The following is an 18,072-nucleotide window of genomic DNA, read 5'->3' as shown; positions in this document are numbered from 1 at the left end:
GGAGCAGCTGCAGGAAGTAATGACCCTCCATATTACCAGACTGTAAAAGGTTAAGGATGCCTCTAAACAATGGTTATGGCTGGTTGGTAGTGATAGTGGTTATAACGGCTTGATTCTTTATTAATGAAGAAAACATGAGATGATGTCTTAGGGTAAAGTGCTGAGCGCAAGGTTGCGTGTCCGGCCAGCCAGCCAGACAAGGTCAGGTTAGACTGACTTTATCATGTCGAGCCCTGGACACATTTTCGCGTGCATTGTCTTTGGTGCATCTTCGTGGCTGCTCATTCCTGTTGTCTTCTTCTTGCTGGTCCTTGGTATAATCCATCCATCCTCAATGTCCACACATCAAAGGTCTCGCACACCTCCTCCTTGACTTTGGATTTATCTAGACTTCCTCGTAGTCCTCGCCCAGATCTAACTCAGGGCGTACTTGTCCACACGTCCTCATAGATCTAGTCTAGGTCCTTCTCTACTGCATGCTTGTCCTCACGTTCTCGTAATTTTCATCTGGATCTATGGGTGTCTGGGCAGGAGGCATCCTCTTCGGCATCTCAGGGCAGCTAATACCTGCGCTGACGAGCTCCTTTAGTTGACTGGATATGCACGTGTCCAGACAGGCAGTGCCCTTCCACAGCATCTTGGGGCGAATGGTACCTGCGCTGGTGAGTTCCTGGTCCTTCGCTGGATCTATGTGCGTCCCGGCAGGCGGCACCCTTCTATTACATCATAAGGTGGCTTAATACCTGCTCTGATGAACATCCTGGTCCACAGGTGGCCTGTGGACCAGTTTCTGCAGCAGGGTCCTCCTTCGGTGCCGTGTCGGATATTGGTGAACCAGATTATACACGTAAGGGCCAAGATAGTAAGAGAAAAAGAAAGGCAACAGAGAAGAGGGGGTGTTAAATGCCTCTAGCCGGTTATTCATATAAATTTGCAGTTTTTTTTTTTTTTTTACTTTATTTTCATTTTTTTTCTCGTTTTGTTTTACTTCCACAAAGACAAAGAAGAAAATAGGAGAGGGAGACATCAATAGCGATCAGCATGGACCTGGCTTGAACTACCAACCGTCTTTGATAAATATAAGAGTAGATAAGGGAAACAACAATGGCATTCCGCAAGGATTTACTTGATCCAATTGTCGTCACACAGAGAAGAAATAAATGTAAAACAAGAAATTGTATATCATGTACGAGTCACTCATCGTGACTGACAAAATTGCGGGCAAAAGAGATACATCATAGATCTTTATGCCTACAACTACAACAGCAACAAACCCTATTAATGAAAAGGTTTCAGTGTCTTCTGTTTTGCATGGATGAGTAAGTGTGTGTGTGTGTTTGTGTTTGTGTGTGTGTGTGTGTGTGTGTGTGTGTGTGTGTGTGTGTGTGTGTGTGTGTGTGTGTGTGTGTGTGTGTGTGTGTGTGTGCGCGTGCGTGTGTGAGCGACAGCGAGCGTGAATGAGAATGAGTGAGAGTGACCTCACAAAGAAAATGTATCACAAACACGAAGATTATCGTTCAATATTACAAAACTGAGATAAATTAGCAATGCTATTTGTACAAAATTACTTCAACTACCACACTGAATTCAACATTTAATGATATGCGACAGAATGTACGCATTAATGAATGGTGACCTGAAAAACATTTGCAAGCTTTTTAGCAAGCAAATCTTCTTGGGGTCAGAAATTCTGAATTGCCAAGGTAGCCATGTCTAGCTATGCATGTCAGACTTCATCGACAGGGGTATCCTATACCCAAAATGAATGAAGCGAACTGAGCTGGGAAAATCTATAAATAACCTGCTGCTCTCTTCTGCGTATCTGTGATGGGTGCTTGTGACATTCCCTCCGGGTATTTATCACGAATCACACGATCGCTTGGGATTTACCCAAAATATGCGAATTCAAGAGGGTGAAACAGGCGTGATTATTAAGTAATGATTCTAGCTTAAACCCTAGTCCTACTATTATTAACAGATGTAACTGCAGGTCAAACCAACTCAAACGTTCAAACCAACTCAAAAGTTGCTGATCGAATGAATAACTTTGGTTTTACTTGTACCTACTATCATAATGGTGGAGTGAAGATCCATTAGGCGATTTACACAATTTTGGATTACATCGGGCATCCCAATGCACTGTGATATGGGGAAGATCCCACCGCTGCCACCAGATGGTAAAAGGCTATGGATGCCTCTAAACAATGGTTATGACTGGTTGGCAGGGATAGTGGTTATAACGGCTTGACTCTTTATTAATGAAGAGTACAACACAGTGAGGGGAAAACACGAGACGATGTCTTAGGGTAAAACACCGAGGGCCAGCCAGCTGGACAAGGTCAGGCTGGACTGGCCTTATCACATCGAGCCCTGGATATGAACTGAGTAAACTGGGTCATCCTCAGCACAAGCAGTGAGCGTCTATCGAACACGTGGCATAGAAGGAATAATGGTGCAGCTGGAGGAAATGTAGGAGCAGATACAGGAAATATGGGGGGAGCGAGGTTAGGTCACCGGTTCTGTCTGTTAATGACCCTCCACAGAGACCAGAAAATTCTCCTCCATCTCCATACTTCACTGATCCTATCCGCTATGGTTGTCACATCTATTCCTTTGCCTCTACCTCTCTTCTTACTCACCTTAATGCTATCCACTACTGCAATCTATGCTTAGCCCTAGGTACCTTCTGCTCCTCTCCAGTTGAGAGCCTATACAATGAATCAGGCCTGTCTTCCCTCTCTCAATTCCATGCCCTTTTCTCTCTATGGAGCTATGCACGTTTTCTCTCTCTAAACTAAATATCTCTCAGTCCATTCTTCCTACCATTACCTCCTCTCTATGCCTACCTACTCCTTTCTCTATCCGGTTGGATGCACTTCTCTTCCATTCACCCTATCCTCACTACTGACCCCTACTTTTTTCTACCTATAAATACCCACATTTGCTTATACTTCCTCTCATATGAGCCCCTCTGCTTTCCCTGATACATCAAAATCAGTCACCCCCCCCCCTCTTCGGTCCTCCTCACTAATTTCCTCAGTCATACCTCAACCCACTCCGCCAGTACTCAAATTTATACAGATGGCTTAAAATCTATATCTGGTACTGGTTTTTGCTGTAATCTTTCCTTCTTATACTTTCAACTCTCCACTCCCACCTGAATCCAGCATCCTTACAACGTAGTTCTATGCGACCCTCCCTTCCTTATCCTTCACAATTCTAACCGACTCAAAATACTCATTATCTCTTATACAATCTCTACAGCCTATCAACCCTCTTGTGTGCAAGATTCAGGACCAATTATTCCAACATGACATATAGCACAAAAGTTTTTGCTAGACACAGCCACAATGGGATTCCTTGGCAATGAACATCCCATCAACCCAGATTTTCACAATTACCTGTCTCAACTACCCTAACTTCAAAACCTTCCTCTTGACAGTATTTCTGGTCTAACCTTATCACTAGCAAAATACAATACATAAAACCTTCCATCTCCCCTTGGTCAATACCATTTTATAATAATTGATGCTGGAAAACTGTTCTTGCCCACTTACGCATTGGAAACACTCATCTCACACATTCATATCCCATGTCACAATCTCATCCACCTCTATGCTCCTCTATCAGTCCCACACATTCTCCTATCCTGCCTCCGCTTTACAGCAACCTGTACCTCTGCTTTTCCTCGCTTATTCTCACTTTCCCGACTCCCCAACCTATTAGACATCTTGGAATCCCCAGCCTTTTCCTTAGACAACTTGTTCTCCTTCCTCCTTCAGATGCATAAATATCCTCTATTGAATTTTATTGTTGTAACCCTTTATACCTTCCCTTCTAACAACCTTTACCTTATGCTATAGAGAGGGGTGCTGATGGGGTATGCTATACTCCATCAACACCTCTCTGCCCTATCATACTACCCTCTAGTACTGCTAACCTCTAATTCTACCCTAATCATTAACTCATTCCTAACTCTTTTTCTTACTATACTTTACAATAGCACTATATGACCTTTGATGTCTAGCACATTTATTTGTTTTAAGTATTGTTATCAGTGCTTAAGGGTTATGGAAAAGGAAGGAAAAAAATATAGTAGAAAATAATATTCCATGTCACTGTCACTCAGATCAGTGGTCACTGCATAGGAATTAAGCTTTTCAGAAATATATATAATTTTGAGAGGGTGAACCTTTTGCTGGGAAAGTATCACATCATGTTTTCCTTTTTTTCTACCTTGGCGGGGGAATATCAGCTTTTTTTTCTCCCAATATGTTGACGGCACCCAACTACATCTACAATTTGATTATATATGTTACACAGATGCTTGACTGAATATGGGATAACAAATAAACATGTGGGGATGGTATTTTATTTTCTTCTTCCGATGAGCGGACTATCGATTCAAAACGGTAACCATTGTGCAAATGATATCCAAAGGGAAAGGCAAATAAAGGCAACAGTTAGTTATATCATACATTTATTTATTCTTACTTCATCATCATTATCTTTACAAATAAATTTAATGGAAGCATCTATATTTTAGCGAGTGTAAGCATTATAGCTAAGTGAGGTCAGTAACATTCAATTAGGAAATTAAGACCTACATTTAATTCTAAATATCAAAATATAAGTGGTAATGTATGCTTAGACTTTTAAACAAAGTTTACTTAACAACCAGGGAATACACCGTTATACTTGAATGCTTTTCTTCTTCTTTTTTGTCTAAGCATTTGATGTGTGAAAAATGATGGCAGTAGACGGAAGTGCTTCCCTTTCTGCTAGTCATTATTCAACGGATCAGTCCTGAGGAAAGATGACACTAAAGACTGAATGGGACATGAAAATGACTATCCTCGCAGCAAAGAGTTGTATTTAATGTGTTTTAATGTTTTTCTGATGTAGATATATTAAAAATGGGTTAAATATCTCTCTCGATCTGTGTGAATGTTCATTTTCAACCATATATATATATATATTTTTTTTTTCTACATAACACCGAAGAAAATTATTTACAGCCAGTCTACTCAGCGAAGGTGGACAAATATGGCAACGCTTCATAGCACTATTTATTACTGGTTTCAGGGTTAAAGAGCGAAATCAATGGTGGCAAACTATCAATATATACTGTAATACGCAAACGCCACTCACACACCATACACATTGTGGTAGATGAGGTATACATCTACCGCTTGAACTGGTCCATATCGCCTATGAGAGCTGAGAGGTGTCCTTGTCAGCCAGTCAGATCTCTGCAGTAAGTCTAGAGAAGTGGCCTCTGGTGAGACCTGTGATCCAACCTGGAATTATGCTGAGCTTCAGGTTGCAGGGTCGTGATGCTGCTACCAGTGTAGTAGATGAGGTTGCATCTACTACTGGAACTAGCATCTTATCTCTTGAGGAAGTGTTTGTCGTGGGTGTGTGTTTCCGCTAGTATGGCTGGGTGCTGAAGGTGAAGTGGAGATCAACGGGGGAGCTGGAAAGCTCCCAGTCAGCTAAGAACTAGGCGAGGACAAGGCTGTGGACCTGATGCGACCCAACCTGGGAATTATGCTGAGCTTCAGGTTGCAGGGTTGTACTGCTACAATATGCATTTGACAAACACAAAAACTTGTGTCTAATAAAATAAAGTTCAGTAGCATAGTAAGTTTGTGGATGAATAGATGAGTGATTGTGTACATACTACATATGTTATACCATTTATATAGTTCTATGTAGATATTTAAGCATGTACAATTTGTCTTATTTGATGTACAGCTTGTATTTATTCCGTTCATATGGCAATGAACGTTCCCATGTTCAACATATAAAGTAACTTTATTACCAGTCTATCCCTTGGTAAGAATGGAAATACATTTGAGGTGTGCATACTATTCAAAACATTTACATATGTGTGGTAGCATTCATGTAACAAGATGAGAAGTAAATAAATGCATTTAATTGTTTTGCAAATGCCATTTTACTACATGGAAATGGCCACAGAAAGAGAGAAAAAGAACAGGGGGCCATTTGCTTGAAGCATAACTCCCCAAAGACAAATATTGAACTTAGCAAGCTTAGTGAAGAATCTTTATGGCCAGAACATTTGAAATTATAAAGATCTCTTACAGGTAAATGCTAGAATATATGCCGTTTTTAAAGAAACGGTTCCCTTAACCAATAACATCAAATCATGGGAGGCTGTTATATAAAGTATGTTTACCTTAGAAAAAATGCTAAAGTACTAAATCATTCAGTCACCATTCACCTTTTTTGAATGGTATTGAAGTTGATTTGTCATAATGTGGTTTGTTTATATAAAGTTACATTATTCAGGAAAAAATGAAAAGAAAAAGATCAAATTTGAATACTAATATGTTGTTGATTTTTAAAATTTATGTAGTTATTCGCCTCCAAAATCCTTAATTTAAAATCCATACTTTTCTTCACACATCCCGCATTCAGCAAAATCCTTGTAACACCCAGGCTGCAGCTTCGTGGTCCCTGTCTTATCACACGCTTGGTAGGTGTCTTGGAAAAACTCGTCGTACATGCCATACCCCTATAGCGCACCACCTAGTTTGTTCTCAGGTGGTGGAGTGGAATTCTTAAGATCAGGGCTCTTACTTTTTTTCTTTTAGTTCACAAAAAAAAAAAAAAAAAAAAAAAAAAAAAAAAAAAAAAAAAAAACTACTCTAGGAAGTATATGAAAGCCAGTAGAATGGACCAAGACACATTTACTGCCTTTCACTCAAAATAAAAGGAATCTGCTTCTTTTATTTCTCTTTATTCTGGGGGAGTGTCGTACCTTTAGTTTCTCCCCTCCTACCTCTATTACATTTGGTTCCAAATTTTTAGTGATCTTCCATACATTAAAAATGAAGTATTTTTTCTATCTTTGTAGTGAGAAGCTTTCCCAATATTTAGTATTTGCTTCTTTTTTTTTGTGAAACCTCTTTGAACCAGTTCTAGCACTATCATACATGTCTGTTGTGAGACTTGGGTTTCATCTCACTCATATTCCAATACTGGAATCCCTAGTGTTTTCCATAATGGCAGTGGGTGTTCTGGATCGCCTGTCTAAAAAGTTCTCATCACCCATCCACTCATAGCTACCACTGACTATTTTTTCTTATTTTAGAATTCAGGAGGTCATGGAGGATATAACAGGAGCCATTATATTTCAAAAGCTGTTTTAATTTTTTGATCTCTAATATATTGCAGAAGGATGTTAGCAAGAACCTTGCCTCATATGCTGAAAAGTGTGATGCCTCAGTAATTGCTGCAGTTCCACTGATCCCCTTTCCCATTCCATAGAAGGATGACCACACCCCTTAATAGGTCTAGGTGAAAGGTACCAGACTGCTAGCAGCAAGGACAGCATGAAATCCCTGTACCACAGGATTACCATCATTCTTCAACGAGTTGGCAGGGACACAGAAGATATTCCTGCTTTACACCCCTCAGCTTGGAAATCATGTCACACACTTCAGTTAGGGTAGGAAGTTCCTCATTGATGATAAAGTCCAGCACTGGGATCAGTGTAGAACTTTGTGTCCAGGCTGACTGTTGATGGATAAACCAATAGTTGCTCAAAGTACTGTAAGGAGAGATTGGAGTTCAGCTTTCTCATGGATTGGTAGACAAGACAATGGTCATTTACTAAGATGTGGATGTTGACCTGCAAGATTTCTGATGTAGTCTACTGTTCTTGTTCTCTTTCCAGTGTCCAAGTCCCAGAAAATGATGCAGAAGTTCTGACATATACATTTCTGGCTTCCAGTGTATCCTGTGATGATTTTAGGTGGTTGCCAATGGACACTCAGTACACCAGGGTCCATGAGGTTGCAGAGTGCTGCAAAAGTTGGCCTCAGCATAATTTCAGGCACACTACCACAAACAACCCAAGTGAAACACCCTAGAGTGAACTCTGGACCAACAAGTTTTAAAGTGGACTAGGTGGGTAACCACTACCAATCTACAGTTGATACCATAGAACCTGGTACTCCAGTACACCCTGCAATTCTGGAGGATCCTCTAGTGAGTGGGAATAAGGATGTGGTCAATCTCTTTAGTCATATTCCGGCATCAATGTACAGGCCCAGCAAAGTGGGCTGAAACTGTACCAGGAATTATAAATCCTCGATCTCCTGACCACCTAAAAAAGTAGATTCCTGCTGCTACAACCAGTTTCTGAGCTAGGACCAGCAGACATCTCATGGCCAGATTGATAACAACCGGATACTATATTTAGCCAATAACAACAGGAGTTCCCAGTGCTGTACTGTGTGTGGTGCTTGCATGAATGTTAAGTGTATAGTGAACACAGGGCTGGTAAAGGAGTGTGGCCACCCCAAATCACCAAGAACTTCTACATGGCCAATGAGCTCATAGATTGGTGTGCATGCAAGGTATTGTACATCCAATGATGGCTGGTAACTTTAGTTTCACACAACCTTTCAACCTTACAATTGTTTAAATTATTCAGTGTAATATATGCGAATCTGCTTTTTTCCATTGCAAATGATGCAAGTGAAAGTATTGGAAATTGCTTATAAAGTCCCTATTACTCAAGCCTTCTTAACTCCGGACCTCCACCCAATCACTGTCGACTTACTACCCATGAGGTATTTGTCATAGCCTATTTTCATTTGTTTTTTTGCCTTCCGCAAATTACTTCATGTATCAGTGTGTATTCCCTTTCTTTATGAATGTGGGAGTTCTTACCTGGGGATCAAAACACCATCTCTTAGTGGGGATGTAGAGTCACCGGGAGCAGTGGCCCAGTAGCTATCAGTGTAAGCGAATTGCCCATGCTCCCTGTCCTAACCTCCAATAAACTTTAAAACGCACGCCTGAGATTGTTATCTTCACTTCCAGCTCTTCCACGGTATAATGAGTATTGAAGACATTTCAGAAGTTCCTATGGGCAACAAGTGATATTTCTGCAGGCAACCAATAAGACAAAGAATGGGAGAGCTGACCACCTGCAATCACTAATAGATCACCAATGCCTCCCACAATATATCCTAGGTAGTTCCTACCCAGCCCTGATTTCACCCAAACCCTAGCATGGATGGCATGGCCAGCAGCTCAGAATCAACAGCCACTGCACCCAACATCGGGGTTAGGAGAAGTGACTGTTGGCATATCGCCGGCAGCATTTGAAGCAGGGGCCATCAGCATGGAGGACTACGGGAACATTTGTGAGTGAATGCCACTATTGGCTGCCTCCTACATAAGACTCCTGTGTAGCAGCAAAGTAAAGTACAGCAGCAATCACCATTGTATGAAGTGTGGTGATCTGGCTACAATGGTTGGTGTGTGGTCAGATTTTTATGTATCCTTGTAAGCTCCAGGTGACAGTGCATGTGAATATGTATCAAAATGTGCTTTGGGAGGTGAGTATAAATTCCAGTGTCCCAAGTATCAGTGCTTTAGGTGAGTACATGTTGGTCAAGAAAGTAGTAATGGATCTGAGTGAGCATAGCATGAAGGCAGAAGTGCTAATGTGCCTCCCCCGCCTTGATTCATTGAATGACAGTTATTGAATGTGAGATAAAAGAGTCACCTGAAAAAGTGGCAGAGCCATGGGTCACATGGCGTGTGTGTCGGCCATACAACACCCATTTAATAAGTCCCCATCTTCTGTCCTGGAACCCTTCCACATTGAAGTGGCAGTATCAGGTGTGTCACGTTGACCTAATGACCAGTCGTCTTCATGCAACACAGGAACTAGAAACAGCTGTAAATGCTGCACAGGATGCAGGGACAGTGACTGTCAAGGAGACCACCAATACCATGCCTTTAGAGTTACATACTGCTCCTGTGGGCCCTTTCGTCCAACCCTTACCCTAAAATGGAGCATCCTCACATCTAGTGCAGTGACAGTGGGGAGTGTGGACACAATGGTTTCCCTGCTTGTTGTAGTTGTCTGTGCTTATCTTTTGCCAAGTGTTCAACCATGGCTGGCAGATATCAGAGCCCATGTGTCCATGGCAGGATGCACATTGTTGAGCAGTCTTGGCATCTTGCAGCACTAGCTACAATCAGCACCTGTAGCAGTCAATCATGTTGCTGGAGGTGGCATACACTTCATTGGAAGCCTGATCTGCCAACTGTTACTACCAATGAATACATTTTCATTGCAGGCAGGGTGCAGCTTCTCTACCTGTCTCTTGGAGCATACAAGTGCTACTTGATTTGCCATGCCCCTCAGTATCTGATTTGTTGCACTTCTAGACATCCCACAGGCCCAACACATCAAGGGGCACTGCCTTGCGAGCTGGTAGAGGAAAATGTAGACCACCTCGAGAAATGTTTTTTGGAACACTTCAGGCAGATGCATTTGCTGTGGGATGTGCACTCTACTGGAGATATATGGTCTGACACATCACATTCACCTGTGACTTGATGCCCATCCACTTGCAGTCCATGTCCCAGCCTCACTCCATTGAATGACAATGGAAAATGGTACTGTGTGGTAGCAGGCACCACACAGCTGCAGAAAAGAACTACAGCATTCATGAAGGGAAAGCCCTTGTTATTGCTTGGTGCCTCAAAAAGGCATGCCTCTTCCTACTGGCCTGCAGGAACCTCATATTCGTCACTGACCACAAAGCTCTCACTAAAATCTATGGTGATATGAAACTAAACGGTATCATCAACCCCTGAATTTTGAGCCTAAAAGAGAAGATGCTCTTACACCCCTTCCATATTATGTACCTAAAAGGCAAGATGGAAGTGTGCAGCAGATGCCACCCACTGGAGTTGGATGAGGTCAAGAATGAACTGGTTTGTGCAACCATGACAGAAGCTGCATCAGAAGCTGTTGAAAGTTGGAGGATGGACCTCCAAGCAGATCATAGAGGAAGCAGTCAAGGATAAGGACTACTGACTGCTACACAAGTGTGTATCCAATGATTGGAGTGCCCACAAAGATATATAGCAACTTCATAATGCAGCACCATCTGTCATACCAGGGAAATATCATCCTATACACCAGTGGTGAGAAGTACCCACCTCAGGTCATCCTTACGACCTCAGGTATGTTGTACTCACTAATTTCCATGCTCCGCAGGGCATGCCAGTCAGTCTACTGGCTTGGCAATGATGCTGAATTGGAACAAAAGCAGCATCAGTGCCAGGTATGAAAAATATGCCCCCTCTAACCCAGTAGACACCATGCTCCTCCCCCCTACTCATTTCAGAAAGCTGCAACAGACCTGTTTCAGCTCAATGGCCAGAACTACATTACCTACACCAATAGGCTGATGGGTTGGTTGGAAGTGAAACACATACCAGAAGACACTACAAGTGCACGTCTCATCACTATCTTCACGAGGTGGCTTAAGCGATTTGGAATTCTAAAGATCTCATGTGATGGGGGCACAAACCTCACCAACCAAGAATCAAAGAACTTCCTTGATGTGTCGTGTGTACGGCTGTGAATTTCTTCTGCCAATTATCCCCAGTCTAGTGGTTATTACAAGGCAGTCCTACAATGAACCAAGATGTTACTACAAGCACCACTACAATAAGCGGATCTCTGATGCCACTACTTCAACACCCCCTTACAGAACTCTGATGCCTCTCCAACCCAATGGCGACCGGGCATCAGATACTAGACAAAGTTCCAGTGGACAACTCAAACTATTGGGCAAGTGAACAGTGGTCTAGGCTCTCAGGAATTGTGTAGGAGTCTTGTGCTACTCAGGCGAAAGTGCCTCATTAGGACATGACATGTCAGCACACAACTTCATGTCACTGAACCCGGGAAAGCGTGCTCAAATTCATGATCCTTGCGGTGGGCGCTGGCATCACCTGGGCATTATTGTGAAATTGACAGCACCTCGACAGTATCTGGTGCAGTTTGACGGCAGTGGAAGAGCCACAATAAGAAACAGGAGACACTTCCATCCCTTCACGTGTGAAACTTAAGCCCAGTCACAATATGGAGCAAGACCAAGACGCATCAGATGCGCCCCGCAACATTTAAACTACGTGGTTTACAATATCACAGAATGAGGAAACTGTTTCGTTGGCCACAGTCTATTTCTGTTCAAGTATGTAAAAAAGTTATGGATATTTTGTTCCCTTTTATATAACATGCTTTCCCTGATTGCCGACAATTGTTCATTACACTAGAATAGATGAACTGTCTGTGTAATCAGGGGAGAGAGAGGATCCGAATATCGTCTCTTGGTGGCGACGTAGAGTAGCACCGGGAGCAGTTACCTGACAGCCATCAATGGAAGCTGATGTTCGTGCTCCTTGTCCTAACCTCCAATAAACTTTTACATGCACGTCTGGTGTTTGCTATCTTCACCTCCTCTTACAGTGACAGTCATTATTTTTTTTTAGTGTTAAGTGCTGCACAACTTTCATAGGTAATTCTTTAAAACACTGGTGCATTCGCCTGTCTGCAGATTATTTCTTGTACTGACTTTATTTATTTATTTATTTATTATTATTTTTTTTCTCTCCTCTAGAAGACTTATCTTTGACTTGCCCTAGCTTTATGCATCCATACCGTTAAGATTAACCCTATTCTATGATGGCCTTCCAAAGGAAATGCCATAAATGAGAAGTTTCTTGTTTTAGAGTTTTTCATTTTGGGCTCTCTGACAATTGCGTGTCAAATAACTTCGTTATTATTTATTTGACACGGAAGATTAGTTTCTTAGATTTATTCGCCCTATTGTTTGTATATTTTATTTTCCGTATAAAAGATGGCTGGTTGAAACATAATTAGTTTTTTTTTCTGTACATCACAGGCAACGTTTACCTAATCCTAAATGGCAGTGAGAAAATGGAACTATAGCGAAAGTTTCCCGTCTGAAAAAACATGGCATTATTGGAAATGACATTCTAAGAGACTTTTCTTCTATAGCATTTCCTTTTCATAGTATGAGTAGTAGCGAGGGTGTAAAACTCAAGGGCAGGGCGTGAGAAATTGACGCGAAAGCGAGGAAACGACGAAATAATCGGACGGAATTGTAGAGGATAACGTAAACAAGGGAAATCAAAAGAGCCAAAGGGAATTGTACTTGGCCGTGATGTGACAACAGACACTAGCGACCAGTCTGTTAGATTCGATAATATTTGTTAATATATTATCACAGACAATAGAAGCTGGACCCAAGGGAAGTTGGTTGAAATTCATATCAGGTTATGTCGTGTATAAAGTGCTGTTTCACCTTTATTATGCAAATTATCATAGCGATAAAGAAAGAAAGAAAGAAAAAAAAACAGATAGTGGTCGCAATTCCAACAGCGATGACGAGGATTTTGACGACTCGCAGAATTTATTTACTGACTGCGGATTTATTGGTTAAGGTAAGAAATTACCGGTGAGAGATCCAGATATTTGCCCGGACGGGTGGTAGGAGGAGGGGGGGGGTGGCCATCAACGTCCGCCACCAAAGCGTATCATGCAGAACATGAGGTGAAGATTTTGCAGACCAGGCGGTTGGTAAGGAAGCCCCCCCCCCCCAAGAATGCGTTCCACAATAACTAAATTTCTGAGTTTTACTTCGATCATTCGCTTGTATTCCGCAATTTCCCTGATACTTCTCATGCCCTCTCCAGATATTTTGGCCTATATCGTAGCTGTGCTTCGTTTGCGAAGGAAATGAGTGCTAGTCTCGAAACACGACAAGAGCTTTCAGAAAAAAATAATACAGTTTCCACCCGGAATCGGTGTTAGGCGTCATTTTCAAATTTGCCAAACATATTCTACTGAGTCAAGGCGTACTAGACAGGATGGTGATGAGTGAAGGGAAAGTGAGACATGTCAGTGATCATAATTAGATGAAATGGAACTTGATTATTCACACATGCTGCTTTCAGCCAAGTATCATCTATAACTCAACTGTGTCTTTGCCTTATTAGAATAACGGAAAATAGGTCATGTTGGGCTTTGTATGGGAGCATTAAATGAGAATTCTGAAACTTCAATGCTATTCTGTCCTGTACAATGCTTGTTATGTCGTCCTGGACTTCAAGAAAGTATAAAAGTATATAAAATCAAGAATTTCGCTTTAATACCAATCCGTTGAACAAAATTTATGGAAGTCACAATACCAGCAGCCCAAGAACTGCCTTAAACACGTTAAACCCAAAAGAAAAACGCAAATCACAACCACCAACTTACCGAATACCCTGTCAAAAATCCTATAACGCGTAAGGATCCAATCATCAACCTGACATCTTGGAAATCCTCGAAACTCCTTCCCTGAGGAGGTAGCGGCGGACAAACACGTGGGTTTGTTTACGTCTGTTGTTTACTTCGCCAAACCTCTGGCTGACACTGAGAAGTAAAATTGTTATTTGGAGGTTATTAGGAGGTTTTGCTACTAGTTTTCTGCTGGTGTTATTTTCTTTTATATATTTTTATATATAAATATATTAATATAAATACTCTGCTGGATTAGTAAAGTATGTATATAATTTAGATCGCATTTGTTGTCGATTATTTTTTTACCTTTTTTTTTCTTTTACATTCATACATTCATTTTTTAAACATTCATATATTATACTCATGTTACCAATTTCTATATATCGTATACTAAATCTAAAGTCTACAATTGAAGTCTAGCCACATGAAAAAAATCTGGCGCTAAAATATTTTATTCCAAACGTGAAAGCCGATCGCTGGAGGGACTTAATAGCGAACTTTTATCAAAAACCTTTGTAAGTTATTTTACTTTATTTTTAAAATTATTTCCCTTACATTTTTTGTTAAGTTAGATAATGATAGTGACCGGGTTTAATATAGATTATTTCTAGCTTGTAATATTGCTGAGTTATCTTAGATAACAATAATCTCACTTCCTGGCCTCGCCCTCATACACGTTAGAAAAAATATAGAAAAAAATGTTGTATTTTTAGGTAATATAATAATGCTTACGGCAACGACCAAGCGCGAGTCATATTACCTTTAGCACACATATTGCCAGAATTTAATATCCTGGTAAATCCAACAATTTTATTATATTTTATGGATATAGGGATAATAGCACATAAAAGTACATAGTATTTGTTCTTTCTTTTTCTTTACGTCAAGATTCGTGTATATATAATATTTGGTGAATGGATGGGAAAAGGGAATAACAGGGAATTTGAAAATGTATCGCCAAAATGCACTTGGTTTGTTAACCGAAATTATGGTTATTCTGTTGTTATTAATTGCCGGTGTTGTCAATGTTATCATCATAACCATTATTATCATCATCGCCATTACTTAAAATATTATTATCATTATTGTTGTTCTTGTTTATTATTATTATTATTATTATTATTATTATTATTATTATTATTATCATTATTATTATTATTATTATTATTATTATTATTATTATTATTGTTATTATTATTGTTGTTGTTGTTATTATTATTATTATTATTATTATTATTATTATTTATTATTATTATTATTATCATTATTATTATTATTATTATTATTATTATTATTATGGTTATTTTCATCATTATCATCATTGATAATAATAGTAATAATAATTATTATTGTAATAATAACAGTGGTAATAATAGCAATAACATTAATAATGATAATAATTGTAATAATGATAATTATTATAATGATAATAATAACATTGAATAATAGAAATAATCAAAATAATGATAATAGAAATACTGATAATAATAAAAAGATATTAATAATAATAACAATTATTATTTATAATAATGGAAATTATAATAGTAACGATGATGACGATAATGATGACAATAATAATAACAATAATAATTATACTTATTATAATAATGATCATAATAATCGTAATAATAGTAATAAAAAATTGAATAATAAAATGATAATGATAACTTTAATAATGATATAATTATGATAATGATAATAATGATAATAGCAATAATGATGATAATGATTATAATGATGATAACAATAAGTGATGATAATGGTAATGATCATGGTGATAATGATAATAACAATAATAATAATAATGATGATGATGATATGATGATGATGATGATGATTATGATGATGATAATAATAATAATAATAATAATAATAATAATGGTAATAAAGGTAATAATAATAACGGTAATAATAATAATATCAATAATCATAATGATAACAAAAATAATGATAATAAATGATGAGGATAATTATGATGATAATGATAAAAATACAGGTAATAATAATCAGTAATAATAATGATAATAACGATGATAATGGTGATAATGATCATAACAATAATAACGATTATGATGATAGTGATGATGGTAATAATGATGATAATAAGCATAACAATTTAATAATATTGATTATACTACTACTACTACTACTATCATTATTATTATTATTTTGTTGTTGCTATCCTTATTACTATCATTACATTTATTATCACCATTGTTATTGTTATCATTTTCACTATTACTATTATTATTACTGTCATCACATTTGTTTTATTATTATTAGATTTTATATTCTCAATATTGATATCATTATCATCATCACCATCATCATCATCATCATCATCATCATCATCATCATCATCATCATCATCATCATCATCATCATCATCATCATCATCATCATCATCATCATCATCATCATCATCCTCATCATCATCATCATCATCACGATCATAATTATCAGTATCATCACCATCATCATTCATTATTACCATTACTACTACAACAACAACGACTATTAACAACTGCTACTGTCATTATCATAATCATTATCGCCATTCACATATATATATCTTTATCGTTGTTATTACACTTTTCATTATCAGTGACTACTGCCGTTGCCATTTCAGATATTAATGACCGTGAGGGTGTATAGGTGTTTGTTTCTCTATTTGTCTGTGTTTGTTAGTTTGTATGTGTACACGTTTGTGATTGTACTGTTATTGCATGCCCTGTGTGTTTATGTATGTATTTATGTAAACAAAAGGATGGTGAGCATTTGCATGTCAACAGAATCTTTTCTTGACGTCATGGCGAAAACATTGAGTTGTTGTTGCATTTATTTTTTTCAACCAAAGCCGCCTTTCCTCTTTCAGCTGATCCGGGCGATGGAGGGCGGGGGCGGAAATTTCTCACGGACTGACGCCATCCGCGATCCCGGCGGTGTTGCGGCCGCCCCTCAGGAGGAGGAGGAGGAGTCTCAGGCCGTGACTGCCTCGCTAACGTCATCATCCTCTTCGACCTCGGCGCCGTCATCATTATCTTTAATATCGCAGGCCCCATCCTCGTCATCCCCCTTGGGCCCGCTTCCGAAGCCATCTCTACCGTTCACGCATTTTCTTTCTCACGCCCATCCGCCCACCAGGGAAGGCGAGGGCGTGGGCGTGTCTCAGTCTTTCAGCGTCATCCATAGTTATCTGGACACGTGGACGCCCGTTATGCCCTCGCGCGAGGGCGCGGTCCACTTGGCTCACGTGTTTGGGGGTGAGTTTTTTCTTCTGGTTTAATTATCTTTAAGTTAAAAATTTATTATATTGCATTGAACCTCCTTTGGTCGATTGTATATTTTTCTTTTGTGTATAACGTTCCAGCTCATTGTACTCCTTTCCCCTTCCAGAAAACGCCGCTCCGGCCGTCGCAGCGACTCCTGGAGGAACGGAAGGCGGGCGCGGCGCTCCCTTCGCCTCCCGCGCCGTTCTGGCACGCGCGGTATTTGACACAGATCTGCCTTCGCGCCATTCGCCTGCCGTCCTGGATCTGGCTGTGCCGCGCCCTCCGCCCCCTGTCCTTTATCCGCCTACGTCATTCCCCGCTCCTGCCCCGATTCCTTCTCTCTTTCGTGAGTCACCGGCGTCAGACCTCTCCTTGCCGCTCCTCACGCCGACGCAGGAAGGGCCCCTATGTCGCTCGACGCTCGCTGTAGATCCTCCGTATTCCTACCTCCCGCCCGGCCTGAATCCTTTACTGCCACGCCCCACGGCCGTGTTAAACCCCCCTCCGCCGCGCCTGGCCCTTGCTCTGCCCCAGCGCGAAGACCCGCACAAGCAAGGTGCTCCCATATCCGCGAGGCGGACCTCCCCAAGAGTTCCTCAGGTGCCCCCGGAACGCCCTTTGACCAGCGAGTCCCCAGACGAA

General features: G+C 40.1%; 1 protein-coding gene and 2 pseudogenes across 1 annotated transcript in view; 2 read left to right on the top strand and 1 right to left on the bottom strand.

Annotated features, from left to right (window-relative positions):
- LOC119595744 overlaps positions 1–14,547 on the bottom strand; it is a 32,748-nt pseudogene extending 18,201 nt beyond the window's left edge.
- LOC119595532 lies at positions 8,875–9,530 on the top strand (annotated as a pseudogene).
- A 2,416-nt stretch (positions 14,548–16,963) lies between the features above and the next one.
- LOC119595743 (helicase SRCAP-like) overlaps positions 16,964–18,072 on the top strand; it is a 9,320-nt gene continuing 8,211 nt past the window's right edge. The window contains exons 1-2 of the mRNA XM_037944864.1: positions 16,964–17,421; positions 17,555–18,072. The exon at positions 17,555–18,072 is cut by the window's right edge and continues 250 nt beyond it. Of these exons, the coding sequence (XP_037800792.1) occupies positions 16,968–17,421; positions 17,555–18,072 (972 nt within the window). The 5' untranslated portion in view covers positions 16,964–16,967. The remainder of the gene's footprint in view (positions 17,422–17,554) is intronic.

This window comes from Penaeus monodon, chromosome 36 (assembly GCF_015228065.2).
Source record: "Penaeus monodon isolate SGIC_2016 chromosome 36, NSTDA_Pmon_1, whole genome shotgun sequence".
In the NCBI taxonomy this organism is placed as follows: domain Eukaryota; kingdom Metazoa; phylum Arthropoda; class Malacostraca; order Decapoda; family Penaeidae; genus Penaeus; species Penaeus monodon.
This window is presented reverse-complemented; position numbering and strand designations above follow the sequence as displayed.